General features: G+C 35.6%; 1 protein-coding gene and 1 long non-coding RNA gene across 2 annotated transcripts; one reads left to right on the forward strand and one right to left on the reverse strand.

The window, feature by feature from the left end:
- Positions 1–10,374: 10,374 nt before the first annotated feature.
- Positions 10,375–13,529, reverse strand: LOC136235997 (12-oxophytodienoate reductase 1-like; the record flags this gene model as incomplete). Its single annotated transcript, XM_066026124.1, has 4 exons — positions 10,375–10,967; positions 11,718–11,870; positions 13,272–13,402; positions 13,495–13,529. Coding segments are annotated over 4 exons (912 nt in total), but the record flags the coding sequence as incomplete, so codon positions are not given.
- Positions 13,530–13,533: 4 nt separating this feature from the next.
- Positions 13,534–24,014, forward strand: LOC136235506 (uncharacterized). Its single transcript, XR_010691813.1, has 2 exons — positions 13,534–14,308; positions 15,564–24,014. It is a non-coding gene; the product is annotated as an uncharacterized lncRNA (long non-coding RNA).
- Positions 24,015–24,144: the final 130 nt, after the last annotated feature.

The raw sequence follows: 24,144 nt of genomic DNA on the forward strand, positions 1-24,144 counted from the left end.
GAGTGAGATGGAGAAGTTTCTTCTTGCTCAGTATTTAGCTGGTCAGCTTGCTCTTAGACTTGATCAACATTGTGTTGGTCAAGTACTTGTTCTTCTCCAGTAGCCAACACAGTATTGGCTTGCTCAACTTCAACCTCACTGGTTGTCTCCTCATTATCCTCAGCATCATCCTGACCGCTTGCCTCTTCTTCTTCGTCATCTTCTGAACTATCACCATCTAGTTCTTCCTCAACTTGTGCAATAAACTGGTCGTCCAGATGCACCTCTTCTTCTTGTTCCTCAGACACAGTTCCTAAACACTGTGTGTAGTGAGAGTCACCAGGAAACAACAATGTCAGTAGGGATAGCATCGATGGGAGTCAGTGTAGAAGACTTATGCTTCTTCTGAGGTTGCACATCAGCCTCAGTTTCAGGCTCATCTTGCCTGCTTTGTTTATCAGCTGACTTAGGTCTCTCCTGACCCTTAGTACCAGCTGACTTTTGCCTCTTAGCTGGAGACTCAGTATCATGTGAAGGAGTCTCAACAGCTTTCCTCTTACGAGAAGCAGGGGCCTTAGTTCTTTTCCCTTTCTGCGGAACAACTGTTTCCTCAGCTTGTCCAGCAGCAGCAGCAGCAGCTTTTCCTTTCTTCAGAGGCTGACCGAACTTCAACGCTCTCAGCGAAGCTGCTGTGATCTCAGATCCTTTAGCTTTTACTTCATCAGTCAGGTCTATCTGATGATCAATGAGGATCCTGCTGATGAGCGATCCTAGCCTTAGAGTTTCGGTACTCCTTAGGAAGCCAGCAATGAGGAATACTGGCATATTGATCGGCTTGTATGTCAGCATATGCCAGATGAAGCATTGCTCGAAGTTTGTTGCTGAGGTGGTGCAGTTAATCTTGGGATAGATAAAATAACTCAGCAGATAATGAGCCATCTTCTGGTGCTGACCCATGGAGGAACTGGATACTTCTCCTGAGTGGCCTTCAGGTTTACAGAAGTTGACCTCGTACCCAGTACCATCCTGATCTCCAGATCTCCTTAGCCTTGCTCCCTCAGTTTTTAACTTGAGCAGATTCCCTAGGTAGAGAGGGTTGATGAAGATGGTTTTCTTTTTCACCACAGTTACCAAGTAGTCCTGGTTATCATCGGCAATGCGAAGGTTGTGGTAAAACTCCTTTACAAGGTCAGGATAGGTGGGATCCCTAATTGAAAACAGCTCAGTCCATCCATTCTGTGAAATCCACTCACAGAAGGGTTGTTCAGATTGTACGAATGCTTCAGATACCCATCTTGAGGGCTCAACCTTCCATTCTCGGACGTTTTCGAAAGCCTTTAAATAGGTCCTGACTTTGTCAGGCTTTCCCTTACCAGAGGAGGTTTGGCCAGTTTTTCCTTTGCTCGGAGTAGTGACCTTGGTAGATTCCGGCACAGAGGTTTGCCTGAAGGTTTCATCGGAGCTGGGCTTAGGGTGGCCAGCACCGAAAATGTTGAATGTAACTTTTGTCATAGTTGAAGAATGCGTTTGGGAAGCTTTGAGAATTTTGTAGAGAGAAAGCTCTTTGCCTTAAAATTCGGTAGACGTAAAGAAGATAACAATGGGGATTTACCCATTATTTATAGCGATGAAGTGTGGATCTTAACGAATCCATGTGTCAGTTTTGCCTTGGGATTGTCAACCGACAAAAATCCTGGCTTTTATGACACATTCGGCGCATACGTCATCCTAGGTGGCTATTCGCGTGCTTAAGCATTAAGTGCAACGGATCTAACACTCAGCGTTTAGAATACTAAGCGTTTAGAATTCTAAGCGGTCAGTAGTATGAAAGAATGATATCTCAGTTTAAGATTACTACTCGGTGTGCATATTGACTCAGTATTGATGTGTATTTTGTGTTAAGTGCTCAGCATAACAATCACTCAGCATGCATTTGCATAAATCATTCAGCATAGTAACTCATTCAGCATAAATTCACATTATAGAACAGGAATTTACTGAAGAGGATTAAACATACCAATGGCTTCTCTCAATATGCTGAACTGTTCACGAGCCAGTGGCTTTGTGAAGATATCCGCAAGCTGCTCATCCGTTGGGACGTAGGTCAGCTTTATCTCACCTTTGAGTACATGGTCTCTAATGAAGTGATGCCTTATGCTGACATGCTTCATTCTGCTGTGTTGAATTGGGTTCTTTGATAGATCAATTGCACTTTTGTTGTCGCATTTGACCTCAATTGTCTTTGTTTGAACACCATAGTCTTCAAGCTGTTGCTTAATCCATAAGACTTGAGCAACACAGTGACCAGCAGTAATGTACTCAGCTTCAGTGGTAGACAAGGCTACTGACGCCTGCTTCTTGCTGAACCAAGACACAAGACAGCTTCCTAAGAAATGACATCCTCCAGAGGTGCTTTTCCGTTCTAGCTTGTCTCGACCATAATCAGCGTCAGTGTATCCAACGAGTGTAAAGCCATATGTGTTGGGATACCATAAACCTGCGTTCACTGAGCTTTGCAAGTATCTAAGGATTCTTTTTACAGCTATGTAATGAGATTCCTTAGGGTTAGATTGATATCTAGCACAGTAGCATACTGAGAACTGAATGTCCGGTCTACTGGCTGTTAAGTAAAGTAGAGATCCTATCATACCTCGATACAATTTGCTGTCTACTGACTTACCATTCTCATCAGCGCAGAGGACAGTGTCAGTGCCCATAGGAGTGGATATTGGCTTGCAATTTTCCAAGTCATATTTCTTTAATATCTCCTTGGCATATTTAGCTTGACTGATGAAGATGCCATTCTTTCCTTGTTTTATTTGAAGTCCGAGGAAGAAGTTGAGTTCTCCCATCATCGATATTTTGAACTCAGTCTGCATTTGTTTGCTAAATTCCTTGCACATTGATTCGTTAGTTGCACTAAATATTATATCATCAACATAAATTTGAGCCAGCAGGGTATCTTTACCCTTTCTCTTAATGAATAAGGTTGTATCAGCTTTGCCCCTGACATAATTTCTAGTCAGCAGGAAACTGGTCAGCCTCTCATACCAAGCACGTGGTGCTTGCTTGAGGCCGTACAGAGCCTTTTTGAGTTTATAAACGTGGTTTGGGAATTTTGGATCCTCAAACCCTGGAGGTTGATTAACATAAACTTCCTCGTTTATAACTCCATTAAGAAATGCACTCTTAACATCCATTTGGAATAATTTAAAGTTCATGTAAGATGCATATGCACATAAGATCCTAATAGCTTCTAGCCTTGCAACTGGGGCAAAGGTCTCACCGTAGTCAATACCTTCTTGCTGACTGTAGCCCTGAGCTACAAGCCTTGCTTTGTTCCTAACTACATTTCCTTGCTCATCCATTTTGTTGCGGAAGACCCATCTTGTTCCAATGGTCTTCTGACTTCTTGGATGTGGCACTAGCTCCCATACATCGTTTTTTCTGAATTGATCGAGTTCCTCTTGCATTGCGCTCATCCAGAATTCATCTTCCTCAGCATCAGCGAAGTTCTTAGGTTCCTGTACTGAGACGAAGGCTACATTGCTGAGGTACCTCCTGAGTTGATTCCTCGTCATCAGGGTATTCCCAGCAGAATCAAGGATTGCACTCTCTGAGTGCCCTCTTGGAATCCTTATCTCTTTTGGTAGATTTATGTCTTGTGCTGTCTATGTTTCAACAATCTCTGCAGAAGTAGATGGGTCAGTGAAAGTAATCTTAGGTTCACTCTTACTCTTGGTCAGCCTTTTAGTGAATAACTCAGTAGCTGGTTCTTGGTCAGTGGTTACTGAGTGTGGATCATCCTCGGTCAGTGGCTGGTATCTACCTGTAGGGTTAGTTTCGTCGAACTCAACATGTACTGACTCTTCTAAAACTTGAGTTCGTTTATTAAAAACTCTGTATGCTTTGCTGTTTGTTGAGTAGCCTAAAAAGATAGCCTCATCAGCTGTTGAGTCAAACTTTGCTAAGCTATCTTTGGTATTCAAAATAAAACATTTACAGCCAAAGGCACGAAAGTATCCAATATTGGGCTTTCGTCCTTTCCAAAGTTCATAGGGGGTTTTCTTGAGTATAGGTCTAACTAGAGCCCTATTAAGAATATAGCACGCTGTGTTAACAGCCTCTTCCCAAAAATACTTTGGAAGCCTATGCTCATCCAGCATTGTCCTGGCTATTTCAACCAGAGTTCTGTTCTTCCTTTCTACAACCCCATTTTGTTGAGGTGTTCTAGGAGCAGAAAAGTTGTGGTCAATGCCGCTGGCTTCACAAAATTCAACAAACTTTTGGTTTTTGAATTCTCCACCATTATCACTTCGGATGTGAGCCAATTTTAGGTCTTTATCATTTTCAATTTTTCTAACCAAATTTGAAAATGTCTCAAAGGTCTCATCCTTGCTACTCAGCAAGATGACCCAAGTGTACCGAGAGAAGTCATCTACAATGACCAAGGAAAATCTTCTTCCACCCAGACTCAGCGGCTGGACTGGACCGAAGAGATCCAAGTGTAGTAACTCTAACGGACGCTTAGTTGAGACAATGTTTTTGCTGTGAAAAGATTGTTTGGTTTGTTTTCCAGCTTGGCAAGCATGGCATAATTGATCTTTTTCAAATTTAAGTTCAGGCAGTCCCTCAACCAATTGCTTTCTTGCTAATTTGGCCAGGAGGTCCATGCTTACATGACCAAGTCTCCTGTGCCATAGCCAGGAATTTTCTTCCTTTGATACTAAGCATACAGTTTTTGAAAACTTTTTCTTTAAGTCTAGCATAAAGACATTATCTATGCGAGGGGCAGTTAAGATTAACTCATTTGTTTTACCCTCGTATATTTTACATCCAGTAGCATCAAATATAACTTTTCTCCCATTGTCACATAGCTGAGCTACGCTGAGTAAGTTATATTTGAGTCCGCTGACTAGGGAGACTGACTCAATAGTGGGGTTACCTCCAATGGTTCCTGACCCTACTATCTTACCCTTTTTGTTGTCTTCAAAACTTACACTTCCTCCTCGTTTACGCTCAAACGTGATGAACTGAGTTTCATCACCGGTCATATGCCTTGAGCATGCACTGTCAATATACCACATCTTTGACTTCTCAGCACATCTCAGGCTTACCTGCATTGTAATTAGTTACTTTTAGGTACCCAATTCTTTTTGGGTCATTGCTTGTTAGGTGCAACAGGTAAAGCATCATACTTTATTTTATGGCGACATACATGGACAGTATGGTCATTCTTTCCACAGAAGTCACAGCTGACCTTCTGTTTAGGTTGTCTCACTGACTGGTCAGCACCCCAGTGCTGAGCATGCCAGCACACCTTTGTGGTGTGACCTTTCTTCCCACAGAAGTCACATTGGACATTCCGCTGGGGATTCCATCTCTGCCGAGTACCTTGGTACTGAGTTCTCAGAGGACTGTTTATTTTATTTGGAACCTTTAATTAGTTCTGGATAGTTGTGACGTCCTTTCTCAGTTTCTTTGAAACTGATTGGACTTCAGAGACAGACTCATGTATGATCTTCATGTTATCATGTAACATTGAGTTGTCCTGAAGAAGGTATCTGAGGTCACTCAGCTTGACCTCTTCAACCTCGTCACAGCGCCTGCTGAGTGCTCTAATTTTCTTATTACACTTTTTGATAAGTGTATAGAGATCACTCAGGGCATTACCCATTTCGTTTCTGAGCTGGGAAAGTGGTATTACCTCATTTGATTGCTCCTCATCTTCAGATGCAACAGAGGGGTCAGTATGCTCAGAAACGCACGGCTCAGCAAGTTCGTCAGCCATGAAGCATATCTTTGCTGACTCGGTGGCCTCAGCTTCTGTTGATGAAGACTCATCACTGTCGCTCCATGTAGCCACCATTGCCTTTTTTCCGTTCTTCTTATCTTTCCTCAGCGTGGGGCAGCTTGATTTTATGTGGCCAGTTTGATGACATTCAAAGCATGTAATAGGCTTTGAGTTGTCTTTCTTGTATTTGCTGTCGCTGGAGTCAGCTTTATACTTATCAAACTTTCTGTAAGGCTTCTTAGAATATTTGTCATTTTTCCTGAATAGCCTTTTCATCTTCCTTGTGAACATAGCCATCCCCTCATCATCTGTTGAGCTCCCTTCAGTGGAGTCAGCTTTCATGACAAAAGATTTATGCTTCTTGTCTTCAGACTTTTCCTTCACCTCGAAGTTTTTCATTGATATCTCATGGGTCAGCAACGAGCCGATGAGTTCGTCATATTTGTAGGTGGTTAAGTCCTGAGCTTCTTCAACAGCGGTCTTCTTTGCTTGCCAGTCTTTAGGAAGACTCCTGAGTATCTTTTTGACTTGTTCTTCCTTAGTGAAGATCTTCCCAAGTCTCTTGAGCTCATTTATGATGTTGGTAAATCTTGCATTCATGTCAGATATCCCCTCATCATTGTTCATCTCGAAAAGCTCGTACAGTCTCATCTGCTGGTTCACATTGGACTCCTTTACTTTATTGGTTCCTTCATAGGTGACCTCCAGCTTCTTCCAGATCTCTTGCGCCGACTCACAACCTGAGATTTTATTATATTCTGCAGCATCAAGCGCACAGTGAAGCATATTAATAGCCGAAGCGTGATTTTGAAGCTTCTTGAGATCATCCTCTGTCCATTTGGCCTCAGCTTTTACAACTGTTTGGCCAGCCACAACTTCGACAGGTACAAATGGACCTTGCACTATAGATAGCCAGGCACTCATATTTGTAGCCTGAATGAAATTTTTCATCCTATTCTTCCAGAAGGTATAGTTAGACCCGAAGAATAGGGGAGGCCGAGTGATGGACAGCCCCTCAGGCAATATCTTAGTTGTTTGGTTTCCTGGGAGAAATCGAGTACTGTTTTCGCCCATAGTGTGGATCAGCTCAAGGTTGTTAAACCTTTTACAGTGAGCTTTTAGGCTCTGATACCACTTGTTGGTCCCTTATAACGTTACAATATAGTTCCAAGGGGGGGTTAGGAACTATTTAAACTTTTTTAAGATTTAGGGCAGACTTCTTTTCTCAAGAGAAAAGGTTTTAACAGCGGCGCTGAGTAATCAGTAAGATACTGGATTAGTCAACTGGTGACTAGGTCAGTTTCTTGACTTGAGTCAGGAGATAGCACTTAAAGTCTATTCCTGAGCTCAGACGTTTGATGCGCACAACTCAGCTTGACCTCTTTACTTGGTCAGTTTTTGGTTATTTAAGCAAGCAATATATATATATAAGGAGTTTAAGGTAAGAAATACGTTACTCAGCAGATTTATCCAGGTTCGGCTTCTTCTAAGCCTACGTCCTGTCCCCGGAACACGTTCCGAGATTTCGAATCCTCTATTGAGCTCTTTAAAGGTAGAGCCTCAAACCTTTTACAATCTTAGCAACTGAGTATAACAAGAGTACCTTCCTCTATACCTCTACTCAATCCTAATCTCTCGCTGAGTACTATAACCGAGTACTCAGCCTCTCCTTTCTAATCTCTAGAAATGATAAGTGTTTGTCCTAAACAATGATTGCTAAGACACCTTAGATGATTGAATAATCACTCTAGACTTTTACACAAATATATGAACTGTAGTGTAAGATTTGCTTTGCTTTTTGCTTGCAGAACTTGCGTAGAAATTTGGTCAGCGTAATGGCTTGATCAAGTTCTGTGTTGAATGAAGCTTCTGATGGCACTATTTATAGAGACGTCTTGAGGCATCGGTCATTTCGAATTTCAAAATAACCGTTGGAGGGAAACGGCTTCCTGTCGTTGTCATCCTGACTTGCTCAGAGCTCTCGGCCAATCAGATTTGTGTATCTTCTGTCCTCGATCAGCTTTTGGTCAGCTCGGCAGAATGTCTCTCCTTTTATGGTAAAGTCAACTAGACAGCATACTGTGTCATCTGAACTTTACCCAAAGTAGAAATACTTTGTCTGGAAGTTTTCCTTAACCAGCTGCTGTCTTGTACGCTTTGTCGAACCAACTCAGCAGCTTCGTTCCGAAGTTGTTCCCTGAAGGTCTTCTAGATCCTTCTCTTGCTGAGTTGCGTTTTGGTACACAGCGACATCGTTTTGATAAACGCGGGCCGAGTTGTATTGTACTGTTTGACTTGGGCTTTGACTGTTGTATTAGGCTTGGGTCTTTTAATCCTTATGTCTTATAAACAATTTAACTCAACATTGAACAAACACATTAGTCGAATAAATCAAAGCATTTAAACTTAGTGTGTTTAGAATATGTTTTTAATTATACTTAAACAATTTTGTCAAATCAAAATTATGTGGAAAGGTGTTTCAACAACATGTTCCATCACGTGTCAAAAAAAAATGTCAAAATAGACAATAATTAGTAACTTTGAAAGTTTACGGAACAATTGAAGTTTTGTTGTTATTGAATGTAATTGAATAAGAATATGAGTTTATTAAATGCGATAGGGCAAGAATATAGAGTTATTGAAGATCTAACTTAAGCGACTTGAAACCTTAACCATTCAATTCAATCGTAATCGATGGAAATTAAGATTTTGAAATCCATACATATTAAGCTTGTTTTTTTGCACACTAATTATAGTTTTACCATTTGTTCCATTAACAGTACAAAATTACAAATACTTCAAAAAGGTTTATTTATATTGCAATTCAGACACTTTATTTATATGGTTATTAGTTTTTATAAAGTTATTATTTTACATATACAATTGCCCCCACTAGATAAAAATTCTGGATCCATCCCTAGATGTGTTGGAGATTAATATTGGTAAAATCTCAATTAATGTGAATGATAAATTAATAGTTAAAAAAATTAACAGTTCATTAAATTTTTATGATCGAGATTTTATTATATATGTTAAAGTTTAACACACTTATTAACTTATAACTCATATTTGTTGAATTCCACCTGACTGCCTCAAGAACGCCTAAGCTGCATATGGGGCACACAAGGTCCACCTGGATATTCGCTAGGCAGCAGTAAAACAAACGGTTTTTATCATCTATTTATTTATTTGAGAATTATGTTTATTATTTTCAGAAATTTTTATTGAATTATGCTCTCTATTTATTTTCATGATATGCTTAATGGTTTAAGAGCATAATTTCGTCGTTTTTGGTGAATTATATTACTTATTCACACTATTTATACTTGTTTAAATAGTTTAAATATATTTATTGGTATATTTTTAAGTATATATATTACATGTTTTAAATATAATATATTACTTGTTTTAAATATATATTACATGTTTTTCTCAATAAAATTTTGTTACTTGAAAGCATTTTCATCATTAAGTGTACATTTATTGCAGCTCGATAAATCTAGCAAATTTGCAGAATAAGGCTGGCTCTGGCGTAAGGTTAACTCTGATGGGCAAGTAAACATAGGCCCTGTTTGGAAATTAGCTGTTAGTTGTTAACTGATTACATTAGCTGATTTGACTAGCTGTTTGTGTAGACCTGTTTGGTAAAAATTAGCTGATTGATAATAGCGGTTTGTGCAAAAAGACGAATAAGGGCATTTCTTTTTTTAATACATAAAATATATATTTAAAATAATTAGGATTAAAGAAGTCCATTAATTTTAATATTGCAAACCGCTAATTGAAAAAGCTCCTAAAAGGAGCTTTTTCTAAATTAGCGTTTTCATCCCAAAACTCTCTCCCAAACCTCTCTCCACCAAACACTCCAATCAGCGGTTTCAGTGGTCAAACCGCTAAAGTTGGTCAAAACCGCTCTTTTTATCTCAAAACGCTCTTTACCAAACAGGGCCATAATCCGAGTATGCTTCCAGGGGTGGTTTGGTGCATGATGAGTTAGGGGTTGGTTAGATTGGTTTGCCTATAAATTAGGTATTGCTACTACTACTCTTGTTGAGCTTTGGGGGTCTACTATGGGTTACAGTTGGCTTGGAAGAAGAGGTTCGGGCGTATTATTATAGAGATTGATTCTCAAGTCCTAATTAGGCTTCTCGCTGACATGGAGCAACCATCGTATCGGCATTTTTGGTTGATTAATGAGTGCAAGACTCTATTCAAACAATGTTGGATGTCAGATTAGTTTATACCTTCAGAGAAAGTAATCGGGTTATTGATTGGACGACTGCGGAGGAACTTTATCCTTGGGTTATGTGTGTTGTGCCGCATGCAGACCTTCGGGATTTCCTACATGCTGATACGTCTGAGTTTGATACTACTCCTTATTGTGTTCGTGCTTAATTTGGTTTTTCCATTTTGCTTTGTTTCCGGGGCCTGACCATTTTAATAGGGAATACCCCTTACTTTAGCTCTCTTTATTCACAAATGGAATATACTTATTTTATTTTATTTTTTTTTGAAACATGAATATACTTATTTCTAAAACTTGAAAGTTTGTACAAGTACATAAATATAAGTGAAATGAAATCAAATTCTTCATCTAAACCCTATGAAGTGTCTTGAAGAAAAGGATAATCAGTATAGCCAATCACAGGATCAGATGTATAAAATGTTTCCCTGTGATACTTATTCAGAGGAGCATCAAGCTCAAATCTTTTCGGTAAATCCGGATTCGCCAAGAAAAGACGACCATAAGCAATAACATCTGCGCGGTTTTCTTCCACTGCTTTGTTTCCATCTTCCCTATCATATCCCCCAGCTACCATGAAAGTACCTTTGAAAGCTTTTCTCATAGGCACTAGACTATATGGAGTTTCAATTATGTCAAGATCCATTTTCAATCTGGGTTCAACAATGTCACAGTAAACAATTCCATATTTGTTCAAAGATTCTGCCATGTAAAGTCCCAAAGCATTAGGGTTTGAGTCTCCTGACTCATAAAAGTCAGCAAATGGAGATAATCTAATTCCAACTTTATCTGCTCCTATCTCGTCGACTATAGCTTCAACTACTTGTAAAGGAAATCGGCATCTGTTCTCCAGAGATCCGCCATATTCATCTGTGCGATCATTCACTGAATCCTTCATAAACTGATCAATTAGGTAACCATGAGCTCCATGGATTTCCACTCCATCAAAGCCTGCAAGTAACAAAATGAAATTTCAAATTATTGAATAATGTCACAAATCAACCCGAGACCAGTGGTGAATACAAGATTTGTTGATTGGAGTGGCCGATTTTACATGTGCATGTGTAGTTTTTTTTTTTTTTTGTTAAATCGAATTTGTGCAAATTTTTTTTTTGTATATATACTTGTTATAATGGTCAAGAACCAATTTTTAAGTACCAATGTAAAACTTTTCAGAATTAAGCTACATTGTGTTTAAGATTCTTAATATGGAAAAACACTATGTCTAATAGGAAAAATCAGATTTAGTAATAGGCCAAAAAAATTTAGAAATTTGGATTTAAGGTGAGCCTAACTGACCAAAAAATTAGAATTTTAGATTTGAGGAAGACTTAAGAGGAAAAAAAATAAAAATTTTGGATTTAGAGATGGCCTAACAGGTAAAAAAAATTTAGAATTTTGGATTTAGAGGGGGGCCTAATAGGACCTGGACCAGCACCCCATCAAAATTTCGAGACAGAGGGATCTGAACCACCACAGCCTGAAATTTTGTGGAGACAGAGGACCGAAATTACCCCTGGTCATGGTGGTTCAGGCGGCTTGAGGCGGTCGGCCTCTCCGGCTCCTCCCGCCCTTGCCCGAGACGCTTCTGATTACGTTCAATCTGTTGCATTATGGATTCAGATAAGTTTCCGCTATTGATCTCGATCTTGCAATTATGTTGAATGGATCTGATTCTAACAAAAAAACTAAAAAAAGTACCAGCTTCCATGGCATTTCTTGCGGCAATCCTGAAATCATTAACAATTTGAGGAATTTCATCTGTTTGTAGTCGTCTTGGAGGTGTGAACTGCCCAAATTCACTTAAGGGTTTGTCTGTGGAAGAGATAGGAGCCTGTCCATTTGGTTGAAAACCTTTCCAAATAAAACTCAATATTAAAATCACAAATATTGTGTTTTTCTTAAATTCTCTTACAAATTGAGCAAAAACGAGCAGAATTGGCCTAAAAAAATAGGTGTGCCAATTGAACATTTTCTTAGCACCAGCGAAGATAATACGTTGTTTACTAAAAATTCGAGTTTCAATTCTTTTTTGCATTTAACACATTATATGTAATGATCCGATCCTGAGACGAGACGTTAGAGTGAAATGACAGAAAGAATTGAAATACATGTTTCTAATAATGACTATGTACAACTATGAGAATTTAAGCGGGTAACTTACATCATGGCCATTGAAGTTTATCCATTTTATAATTGTTGCCATTGAACTTTAATTTTTAACGGTATGGTTACTGGATTTTATACTTTTTAACATCCGTAGCCAGTAAATTTTAACTAATTCCCTAAAATGACCGTTGACAACCTCAAAATGAAAATATTCAAGAATTAAAGTTTTTCAGAACGTCTTTTACCATGAAACCATATTTTTTAGGGTAATTAATATATTAGTCCATATATTTTAATAAAACACACTGTTTAGTCCCTGTATTTTCAAAAACGCACTGTAAGGTCCCTAACATTTTTCTCAGTGAGCTGTTTAGTCCTTCCGTCTGTTTGTTAGATTTTTTACCATTTATAACTTCGGAAATGACTAAATTACCCTTTACTATTTATCCTCAAACTTTAGAAGAGGAAATCCAATTTAGAAGAAGAAGCTATTTGTATGGAGAACAAGAAAAGAATAGACCCAATGCTTACGAATTTGAACGATTAAGAAGAAAATCAAGAAGAAGAACGCTCAAAGTTGATTTCAGATGCATTAGAGTTTAAAGGAAAGGAAAATAAAGGAAAAGAAGAACGCAAATCCAAATTGACTAACAAAACCTTCATGAGAGTCTAACGGCAGGACTAAACAGTTCACTGAGAAAAACGTTAGGGACTAAACAGTTTATCGAGAAAAAGATTAGGGACTTTATCATGTGTTTTTTAAAATACATGGACTAAACAGTATGTTTTGTCAAAATATAGGGACTAATAAATTAATTACCCTATTTTTTATTTTCTGAAATCACATTTTTGGAGCTTTCTCTCTCTAAAAATTCACTCTCCCTCCTAGCCAAAAAACACCTAAATGACCTCAAAACAAACAAATTTCAAGAATTAAAGCTCTTTAGAATATCATTAACTCTTCGAATTTTTTATTTTAAGACCGCCAACAATCTTTTTGAGGCTTTGAGTGGCCACTGGTGTTAAAAAGTGTAAAGTACAGTGGTTATACCTTTACAATGACCACAATGTTAAAATAAGTAAAGTTTAATGGTTATGAGTGTAATTTTACCTGAAATTTTTTTGTTACACAGAAGAAGAACAAACCTGAATTTGAAACTCTACCAACATGCCAAAGTTGACAAAAGAAGAAGCCACCTTTAGCATGAACAGCATCTACAATGGGTTTCCAAGCTTCAATTTGTTCCTTGCTCCAAATTCCAGGAGTATCTGTATACCTTCAATGTATCAAAACAAGTTTGTAATAAATACCTTAAGTTTCAAAAATATAATTAAGTAGTAGTTTTCAAGATAATAAAGTCGAAATTACCCTCTACCGGTTTCATAAATTACGGTAGCTTCCTGTTATCGTCGTAATTTATAGCATTTTTAGTATTTAATTACTAGTTATTTTGTACCATTTTAATAAATTTTAATAATGGTTTTTGTATATTTTCTTCATTTTATGTATCTAAGCCAATTTGTGTGTTTTCTAGGCACTTTCGCAAGGTTTTCAGCACAAATAACCAAGTCGGGGCTTAAGGCAACAACTCGGGAGTAAAAGGGACCAGAAAAAAGGAATTTTAGCGACACCCAGCGTGCACTTCGTCGCGGATGTGTGCTGTAAGATAAAAAGTCCAATTGTTCACACTAGGACAGATTTGACACATTTTCGTATTTTCAACGTATCTCCCTCATACGGACTCGGATTGAGGCGATTCAAAATGCGTTGGAAAGCTAAGAGAAAGATGAACAAGTGACTAATAATGGCCTCTCCAAATTCGAAGTGTATCAAGCCCAGAAAATTCCCAAAGTTGATGAACATGTTGAAGCCTATGATTCCTTTTCCACCTTTACACATTTCAACTCCTAAATTGTCAAAGTCTTCCACCATCCTCTCTTAAATGCAAAATTCAGAAGATTAGGGAGTGGGTAAGGAGACTTGGTCTTTGGAATTATGTGTGCCATTTTACTATAAAAGGAGACCTTGGGTGCCATTTGAAGACACACCAAGCTTAGGCTTAACTTCTCTCTCTATAATGTTACTTTGCTGATTTTTCTCTTCAAAAATCAGTTGTTTGTGTTATTATAATTGTTGTTATTGTGCTCAAGTTGTTGTTTGTGCAAGAGTTCATTCAATAAAAGTAAGTTTTAAGTTATCGAAGAAGTTCATTCGACAATCGTCATTACGGTTTCTTCTAAACTTTAATCTCTTTTATTACTATGAACTCCATTATCTATCTTACTAAGGTGTGTTTTAATCTAATCATGGGCTAAAACCCCCTTAACTAAGGCTAAAAGCGGATCTTAACCTTAATTATGTGGTAATTACGTTTAACCTATTTAAGTTATCTTTATCCATTTTAAGAACTAACTTATGATTCTTAATGCTTGTAGGAGATGGGCCAACTCTCTACTTGGGTATAATTAATCGTTTATATTGATCATGATTAAATTGATTAATCGAAATTCATAAGTTGGACCTAATGACCATTTAGCGTGGCTTATTGGTTTTCCAAGGTTTTTCATGAATCTTATTACAAATCTTAGATTTATTACTTGAGCCGGACCAAGGGAAAGTAATAAATCGAAGGTTTGGAAATAAGAAAACTTAATGCTTCTTTGGATTAATTACTTGAGCCGGACCAAGGGAAAGTAATTAATCGAAAGTTTAGAACTAATTACTTGAGCGGTTTTTCTTGAATCTTAAGTAATCACTTTAGCCGGACTAAGGTAAAGTAGGTTAAAAAGGTTTAGATTAAATCTTATTACAAATCTTAGATTTATTACTTGAGCCGGACCAAGGGAAAGTAATAAATCGAAGGTTTGGAACTAAGAAGACTTAATGCTTCTCTTGATTAATTACTTGAGCCGGACCAAGGGAAAGTAATTAGTCAAGAGTTTAGAACCAATCTCGAGAACTAATAGTTAATAAGAAAAATCGCCATCTTAAAAAGGATAAAACAACTTAAAAGGGGTTAAGTGTTATTATCAAGCAAAGAGGTTAAGTGAAGCTAGAAGCCTTAGTTTGTTTTAATATAAGTAATCTCTCACCTAATTTGTATAATTTTTATTTATTTTCTTGCTTAAGTCTTAATTTGGTTGTCACACAAACTCTACATTTCGATTGTTTAAATAATAGATAGTGAGCAAAAAGATTAATACTTATAATCACCATCCTCGTGGGAACGATACTCTACTTACACTTTATTACTTGGTACACGACTAAGGTACACTTGCCTTCATATGCACGTATACGTAAAACGCGCATCAAGTTTTTGGCGCCGTTGCCGGGGATGGTAGAATTGTAATATTAATCTAGTCGAACTTCTATTAATTTAAACGTTTTTTTTTGTAAATATTTTGATCTTTTTCTTCACTTTTCTTAATGGTTTTCAGCTCATTCTACTCAAATTGGGAGGACAAATATCAATATGATGGTCCAAATTCACCACAACATATCGGTGATGAAGAAAAGACTATTGAGGAACTAATGATTGATTTTATTTCTTCAAAAGAAAATCAACATGATAGTTCCTATACTTTAATAAGAGATGTTTGCATTAAACGCAGTCTACTAATTGATTTAACTGCAGATATGTCAATTAGAGAGTTTGATTCAGATGATCAGATTGAAGTATTTATTCCAAATGAGCCTCGTCATGATAATTTTCTCAATAGTTCTTTGGAGCCAATATTAACGGAGAATAATGACTGTCCAACCAAAATAGAAGAATTGAAAATTTTAAAATCTACGATAGAGGAGTTCGAGATAATCCCGACTCAAACATTTTATACATTATATGACTTGCCACGAGAGTCAAAAAGGGAGAAATCGAAACTCGTACATAATTTTTTTAAATTTATGTCGTGGATTTTATTAAGTTATCTCCAATATGATAATCCAATGTGCATTTACAGGATTTTTATCAAAGAATTTGGATTCCTCATACGACTGCATGCGTTCACATAAAAAGAGAAGTATAAGTCGAGCTAAACGACTTTAAATTTAGCGCTTGTCGGGAGGCAACCCGATATTTCTAACTTTTCGTTTATTTTTTTTAGCTTTATATATATATATAATAAAAAAAATTAAAACAACAAAAAAAATAAATACAAAAAGATAAATAAGATAACAAAATCAAAAAAAAAAGAAAAAGAAAGGAAAAGATTTATTGTTTAATAAAAGAAAAAAAATCAAAAAAATAATAATAATCAAAACCAACTTTTAGCATATGGGAATATATCCATATTGTTTTTGTGAGGTACAGGTGCATCTCGTGGAAGTCCCGTTACTTCGACGAGTTCCAGGAAGTTTCTAAACCTCCTGGAACTTCCTCCCGCTTGCCTTTTATTTTATTTTATTTTTTTTTCTTTTTCTTTTTCTTCCATTCTCTTTTGTTTTTTTTTCTTTTTATTCCTCTATTCTTTTTTATTTATCATTCTAACCTTCTTCCTTCTATTAGCAGCTCTCTATTTTTGCCCCCTCCTCCATCTTCGGTAACTTTTCTAGCGACAACCTCCATTAAAACATCTAATTTCTACCTCCAATCGATCTCAGACACTCTAATCCTCACAGTTACCTTAGACAGGGAGTCCTTCTATCCTTTACTTTTGCTTTCGTGTTATTTCGCATTTTGGGACAAAACGCTACACTAATGGGGGATGAGAGTAAAGGATAGAACGTTATTTTTATTTTCTCTTTTATTGTTATTTTCGTACTTTTGTTTCAATCGTGTGACGTACCTCTAATTTTAATGTTGTGTTATTTTACACTTTATTTTTACTTTTGTGTTATTTTGCACCTTATTTTTACCACCTTTATTTTTCTCTTTATTTTTACTATCTTTGTTTAGTTTTTAAATAAATATTTTTGTTAAATAATTTTGAATAAAAACCCCACTCTAAAGTTTTGCTTTAATCGAACAAGAAAATCAAACAAAATTTTGTCTAGAATAAATGTTAAATTTTGATAGGATGAAATTTTATTTGAAAATCTTAAATTTTGTAAACGAATTTTGGACTATTTTAAATACGTAAAGTTTTTGATTTCACTCAGTATTTAACAAATCGACATTTACATTTTGAGGAATAAAATTGAGTTAATTGGCACACATTACCTTTCCAAAGTGAGTTTTTGAGCCTAATTTAAAAAGCATTCACTAATGCTTCATTTTTTCTCACGAGTGCTCCATAATTACACGAAACTTGAGAATTTGCATCAAATACCGGTCAAAACCTCACGCGTCTAGCTCAAAACACGACATGATTAAGGCCTTCCTTGTTTTACCCCCACATTTCAAACTCGAAATAGTAGCCCACCTTAAACACATTCTTCGTTGTTCACCCCTTTGAGCCTAGACATTTCATTCGTTTCACCACGTTACAAGCCGCATTCCCTTCATAAATACCATTTTTGTCCCCCCTAAATTTACGGGTAATTAGTAACCAATATGCTTGAGATGGTGATTCACAATAAATACGAAATTCAGACAAACACTTCTACCAATATATAACGGTTATACCTCTCTATTTTCATATATATCATACTTTCTATATATATATATACATATAAATACAATTCATATTGATATTTATATATATAAAGTCAAAAAAAAAATCTATATATATATATATATAAATAAAAATAAAAACATATAGTATCATATAAATAAAAGAGGAATTTCCGTTACAAAAATTTTGAATTTCCGAAAGACAATCTTTTTGTGAATCTATCAAATAATTGCCCGTGAATTTACCTACCCACAAAATCCCCTCTTCTCCATACCTTTACCTTCAACCAACGTTACAACCCGTTAAAGACCTTTTGATCGTGTTTATAGTCAGTCGTGTTTGGTAAATATTTGGATGACCATGCAAATTTTTAATAGTTAGTGTTTTTATTGGATTTGAGCGAAAATTTAATGCCCTAAACACTTGAGCGTAAGAGTGACTTCCATGCGAGGTGTTTAAATTGGTTCGATTTTATTCAACATAATGAAAAATGTCGGTTTGGAAAATAAGAGTGTAAAAACAAATCATTTTATCCAAAGAAATAGTCCGAGATTTGAATATAGAATTTTTGCTCATTTTCGATTAAAATAATTCCTGTCTTTACGTTAACTTATTCGACGATAAATTTTGTTTTCAGCTTTTCTTTGCTTGAGGACAAGCAAAGCTTAAGTTTGGGGGTGTTGTTATCGTCGTAATTTATAGCATTTTTAGTATTTAATTACTAGTTATTTTGTACCATTTTAATAAATTTTAATAATGGTTTTTGTATATTTTCTTCATTTTATGTATCTAAGCCAATTTGTGTGTTTTCTAGGCACTTTCGCAAGGTTTTCAGCACAAATAACCAAGTCGGGGCTTAAGGCAACAACTCGGGAGTAAAAGGGACCAGAAAAAAGGAATTTTAGCGACACCCAGCGTGCACTTCGTCGCGGATGTGTGCTGTAAGATAAAAAGTCCAATTGTTCACACTAGGACAGATTTGACACATTTTCGTATTTTCAACGTATCTCCCTCATACGGACTCGGATTGAGGCGATTCAAAATGCGTTGGAAAGCTAAGAGAAAGATGAACAAGTGACTAATAATGGCCTCTCCAAATTCGAAGTGTATCAAGCCCAGAAAATTCCCAAAGTTGATGAACATGTTGAAGCCTATGATTCCTTTTCCACCTTTACACATTTCAACTCCTAAATTGTCAAAGTCTTCCACCATCCTCTCTTAAATGCAAAATTCAGAAGATTAGGGAGTGGGTAAGGAGACTTGGTCTTTGGAATTATGTGTGCCATTTTACTATAAAAGGAGACCTTGGGTGCCATTTGAAGACACACCAAGCTTAGGCTTAACTTCTCTCTCTATAATGTTACTTTGCTGATTTTTCTCTTCAAAAATCAGTTGTTTGTGTTATTATAATTGTTGTTATTGTGCTCAAGTTGTTGTTTGTGCAAGAGTTCATTCAATAAAAGTAAGTTTTAAGTTATCGAAGAAGTTCATTCGACAATCGTCATTACGGTTTCTTCTAAACTTTAATCTCTTTTATTACTATGAACTCCATTATCTATCTTACTAAGGTGTGTTTTAATCTAATCATGGGCTAAAACCCCCTTAACTAAGGCTAAAAGCGGATCTTAACCTTAATTATGTGGTAATTACGTTTAACCTATTTAAGTTATCTTTATCCATTTTAAGAACTAACTTATGATTCTTAATGCTTGTAGGAGATGGGCCAACTCTCTACTTGGGTATAATTAATCGTTTATATTGATCATGATTAAATTGATTAATCGAAATTCATAAGTTGGACCTAATGACCATTTAGCGTGGCTTATTGGTTTTCCAAGGTTTTTCATGAATCTTATTACAAATCTTAGATTTATTACTTGAGCCGGACCAAGGGAAAGTAATAAATCGAAGGTTTGGAAATAAGAAAACTTAATGCTTCTTTGGATTAATTACTTGAGCCGGACCAAGGGAAAGTAATTAATCGAAAGTTTAGAACTAATTACTTGAGCGGTTTTTCTTGAATCTTAAGTAATCACTTTAGCCGGACCAAGGTAAAGTAGGTTAAAAAGGTTTAGATTAAATCTTATTACAAATCTTAGATTTATTACTTGAGCCGGACCAAGGGAAAGTAATAAATCGAAGGTTTGGAACTAAGAAGACTTAATGCTTCTCTTGATTAATTACTTGAGCCGGACCAAGGGAAAGTAATTAGTCAAGAGTTTAGAACCAATCTCGAGAACTAATAGTTAATAAGAAAAATCGCCATCTTAAAAAGGATAAAACAACTTAAAAGGGGTTAAGTGTTATTATCAAGCAAAGAGGTTAAGTGAAGCTAGAAGCCTTAGTTTGTTTTAATATAAGTAATCTCTCACCTAATTTGTATAATTTTTATTTATTTTCTTGCTTAAGTCTTAATTTGGTTGTCACACAAACTCTACATTTCGATTGTTTAAATAATAGATAGTGAGCAAAAAGATTAATACTTATAATCACCATCCTCGTGGGAACGATACTCTACTTACACTTTATTACTTGGTACACGACTAAGGTACACTTGCCTTCATATGCACGTATACGTAAAACGCGCATCAAGTTTTTGGCGCCGTTGCCGGGGATGGTAGAATTGTAATATTAATCTAGTCGAACTTCTATTAATTTAAACGTTTTTTTTTGTAAATATTTTGATCTTTTTCTTCACTTTTCTTAATGGTTTTCAGCTCATTCTACTCAAATTGGGAGGACAAATATCAATATGATGGTCCAAATTCACCACAACATATCGGTGATGAAGAAAAGACTATTGAGGAACTAATGATTGATTTTATTTCTTCAAAAGAAAATCAACATGATAGTTCCTATACTTTAATAAGAGATGTTTGCATTAAACGCAGTCTACTAATTGATTTAACTGCAGATATGTCAATTAGAGAGTTTGATTCAGATGATCAGATTGAAGTATTTATTCCAAATGAGCCTCGTCATGATAATTTTCTCAATAGTTCTTTGGAGCCAATATTAACGGAGAATAATGACTGTCCAACCAAAATAGAAGAATTGAAAATTTTAAAATCTACGATAGAGGAGTTCGAGATAATCCCGACTCAAACATTTTATACATTATATGACTTGCCACGAGAGTCAAAAAGGGAGAAATCGAAACTCGTACATAATTTTTTTAAATTTATGTCGTGGATTTTATTAAGTTATCTCCAATATGATAATCCAATGTGCATTTACAGGATTTTTATCAAAGAATTTGGATTCCTCATACGACTGCATGCGTTCACATAAAAAGAGAAGTATAAGTCGAGCTAAACGACTTTAAATTTAGCGCTTGTCGGGAGGCAACCCGATATTTCTAACTTTTCGTTTATTTTTTTCAGCTTTATATATATATATAATAAAAAAAATTAAAACAACAAAAAAAATAAATACAAAAAGATAAATAAGATAACAAAATCAAAAAAAAAAGAAAAAGAAAGGAAAAGATTTATTGTTTAATAAAAGAAAAAAAATCAAAAAAATAATAATAATCAAAACCAACTTTTAGCATATGGGAATATATCCATATTGTTTTTGTGAGGTACAGGTGCATCTCGTGGAAGTCCCGTTACTTCGACGAGTTCCAGGAAGTTTCTAAACCTCCTGGAACTTCCTCCCGCTTGCCTTTTATTTTATTTTATTTTTTTTTCTTTTTCTTTTTCTTCCATTCTCTTTTGTTTTTTTTTCTTTTTATTCCTCTATTCTTTTTTATTTATCATTCTAACCTTCTTCCTTCTATTAGCAGCTCTCTATTTTTGCCCCCTCCTCCATCTTCGGTAACTTTTCTAGCGACAACCTCCATTAAAACATCTAATTTCTACCTCCAATCGATCTCAGACACTCTAATCCTCACAGTTACCTTAGACAGGGAGTCCTTCTATCCTTTACTTTTGCTTTCGTGTTATTTCGCATTTTGGGACAAAACGCTACACTAATGGGGGATGAGAGTAAAGGATAGAACGTTATTTTTATTTTCTCTTTTATTGTTATTTTCGTACTTTTGTTTCAATCGTGTGACGTACCTCTAATTTTAATGTTGTGTTATTTTACACTTTATTTTTACTTTTGTGTTATTTTGCACCTTATTTTTACCACCTTTATTTTTCTCTTTATTTTTACTATATTTGTTTAGTTTTTAAATAAATATTTTTGTTAAATAATTTTGAATAAAAACCCCACTCTAAAGTTTTGCTTTAATCGAACAAGAAAATCAAACAAAATTTTGTCTAGAATAAATGTTAAATTTTGATAGGATGAAATTTTATTTGAAAATCTTAAATTTTGTAAACGAATTTTGGACTATTTTAAATACGTAAAGTTTTTGATTTCACTCAGTATTTAACAAATCGACATTTACATTTTGAGGAATAAAATTGAGTTAATTGGCACACATTACCTTTCCAAAGTGAGTTTTTGAGCCTAATTTAAAAAGCATTCACTAATGCTTCATTTTTTCTCACGAGTGCTCCATAATTACACGAAACTTGAGAATTTGCATCAAATACCGGTCAAAACCTCACGCGTCTAGCTCAAAACACGACATGATTAAGGCCTTCCTTGTTTTACCCCCACATTTCAAACTCGAAATAGTAGCCCACCTTAAACACATTCTTCGTTGTTCACCCCTTTGAGCCTAGACATTTCATTCGTTTCACCACGTTACAAGCCGCATTCCCTTCATAAATACCATTTTTGTCCCCCCTAAATTTACGGGTAATTAGTAACCAATATGCTTGAGATGGTGATTCACAATAAATACGAAATTCAGACAAACACTTCTACCAATATATAACGGTTATACCTCTCTATTTTCATATATATCATACTTTCTATATATATATATACATATAAATACAATTCATATTGATATTTATATATATAAAGTCAAAAAAAAAATCTATATATATATATATATAAATAAAAATAAAAACATATAGTATCATATAAATAAAAGAGGAATTTCCGTTACAAAAATTTTGAATTTCCGAAAGACAATCTTTTTGTGAATCTATCAAATAATTGCCCGTGAATTTACCTACCCACAAAATCCCCTCTTCTCCATACCTTTACCTTCAACCAACGTTACAACCCGTTAAAGACCTTTTGATCGTGTTTATAGTCAGTCGTGTTTGGTAAATATTTGGATGACCATGCAAATTTTTAATAGTTAGTGTTTTTATTGGATTTGAGCGAAAATTTAATGCCCTAAACACTTGAGCGTAAGAGTGACTTCCATGCGAGGTGTTTAAATTGGTTCGATTTTATTCAACATAATGAAAAATGTCGGTTTGGAAAATAAGAGTGTAAAAACAAATCATTTTATCCAAAGAAATAGTCCGAGATTTGAATATAGAATTTTTGCTCATTTTCGATTAAAATAATTCCTGTCTTTACGTTAACTTATTCGACGATAAATTTTGTTTTCAGCTTTTCTTTGCTTGAGGACAAGCAAAGCTTAAGTTTGGGGGTGTTGTTATCGTCGTAATTTATAGCATTTTTAGTATTTAATTACTAGTTATTTTGTACCATTTTAATAAATTTTAATAATGGTTTTTGTATATTTTCTTCATTTTATGTATCTAAGCCAATTTGTGTGTTTTCTAGGCACTTTCGCAAGGTTTTCAGCACAAATAACCAAGTCGGGGCTTAAGGCAACAACTCGGGAGTAAAAGGGACCAGAAAAAAGGAATTTTAGCGACACCCAGCGTGCACTTCGTCGCGGATGTGTGCTGTAAGATAAAAAGTCCAATTGTTCACACTAGGACAGATTTGACACATTTTCGTATTTTCAACGTATCTCCCTCATACGGACTCGGATTGAGGCGATTCAAAATGCGTTGGAAAGCTAAGAGAAAGATGAACAAGTGACTAATAATGGCCTCTCCAAATTCGAAGTGTATCAAGCCCAGAAAATTCCCAAAGTTGATGAACATGTTGAAGCCTATGATTCCTTTTCCACCTTTACACATTTCAACTCCTAAATTGTCAAAGTCTTCCACCATCCTCTCTTAAATGCAAAATTCAGAAGATTAGGGAGTGGGTAAGGAGACTTGGTCTTTGGAATTATGTGTGCCATTTTACTATAAAAGGAGACCTTGGGTGCCATTTGAAGACACACCAAGCTTAGGCTTAACTTCTCTCTCTATAATGTTACTTTGCTGATTTTTCTCTTCAAAAATCAGTTGTTTGTGTTATTATAATTGTTGTTATTGTGCTCAAGTTGTTGTTTGTGCAAGAGTTCATTCAATAAAAGTAAGTTTTAAGTTATCGAAGAAGTTCATTCGACAATCGTCATTACGGTTTCTTCTAAACTTTAATCTCTTTTATTACTATGAACTCCATTATCTATCTTACTAAGGTGTGTTTTAATCTAATCATGGGCTAAAACCCCCTTAACTAAGGCTAAAAGCGGATCTTAACCTTA

Source organism: Euphorbia lathyris, chromosome 7 (assembly GCF_963576675.1).
Source record: "Euphorbia lathyris chromosome 7, ddEupLath1.1, whole genome shotgun sequence".
In the NCBI taxonomy this organism is placed as follows: Eukaryota; Viridiplantae; Streptophyta; class Magnoliopsida; order Malpighiales; family Euphorbiaceae; genus Euphorbia; species Euphorbia lathyris.